At 36.8% G+C, this 633-nt stretch overlaps 1 protein-coding gene across 1 annotated transcript; it reads right to left on the reverse strand.

Moving 5' to 3' along the window:
- Window positions 1–9: 9 nt before the first annotated feature.
- Window positions 10–583, reverse strand: LOC103522602 (acyl-CoA synthetase family member 2, mitochondrial-like). Its single transcript, XM_026832654.1, has 2 exons — window positions 422–583; window positions 10–167 (listed from the first exon to the last, which is right to left on the reverse strand). Exons 1-2 carry the CDS (start codon window positions 503–505, stop codon window positions 42–44), a joined length of 210 nt encoding a protein of 69 aa, XP_026688455.1. The 5' UTR covers window positions 506–583; the 3' UTR covers window positions 10–41.
- Between the last annotated feature and the right edge of the window lie 50 nt (window positions 584–633).

Below are 633 nucleotides of genomic sequence, written 5' to 3' on the forward strand. Positions count from 1 at the left end.
TGGGGTGGATTAAACTCAACTCAAAATTTCTCTACATTTGGTCAAAATTTACTTACTTTTCCTTTGCAGAATGTCCTGATATCATCGGCATTTAGTTTGGCATTTTCTTTTAGTTTTATGCTGATTCCTACTTCCTCTCCCATGCGTTCATCAGGAACTCCATAAGCCTGGAAATGAGATGGGTAATGCTAAGCACATTGCATACACTTTCGAGTTTTCAGGCGTTCATACAAATTTGTTCTCTAAACGTTTGCTGCTTCAAACCTGTATTTGGATTTGGACTACCTTGGAGGTAACCTGAACCTACTGTTATTAATAAAGTAATTCTGGCAATCATGACTTCGTTGGCAGCTGCTTTAATTTGAATTAATGAAATTAATTTAATTTGAATATTAATAAACTAAAAGCTCAAGGTACTCACATAAGCTTCCAAAACGTTAGGGTGGGTCTGAATGAATTCCTCTATCTCTTTAGGGTAAATGTTTTCTCCGCCCCTGATGATCATATCCTTGATTCTGCCCACCACTTGGCCATAGCCATCTTCCCGAAGAACGAATTGATCTCTGAAGAGAAAAGGAAACAATAATAAACAAAGTTCAACAAAAAGCAAAAAGGAATCGAAGTGTCGAAAAT

This window comes from Diaphorina citri, unplaced genomic scaffold (assembly GCF_000475195.1).
Source record: "Diaphorina citri unplaced genomic scaffold, Diaci psyllid genome assembly version 1.1 scaffold9614, whole genome shotgun sequence".
In the NCBI taxonomy this organism is placed as follows: domain Eukaryota; kingdom Metazoa; phylum Arthropoda; class Insecta; order Hemiptera; family Psyllidae; genus Diaphorina; species Diaphorina citri.

What these genes read in the sequence shown, in the direction of transcription:
- LOC103522602 (XM_026832654.1), bottom strand. Translation starts at nt 505, where the DNA reads ATGATCATCAGGGGCGGAGAAAACATTTACCCTAAAGAGATAGAGGAA. An exon ending in CTAACGTTTTGGAAGCTTAT is followed by an intron (nt 168 to 421) that starts GTGAGTACCTTG and finishes TCTCATTTCCAG; the next exon opens with GCTTATGGAGTTCCTGATGA.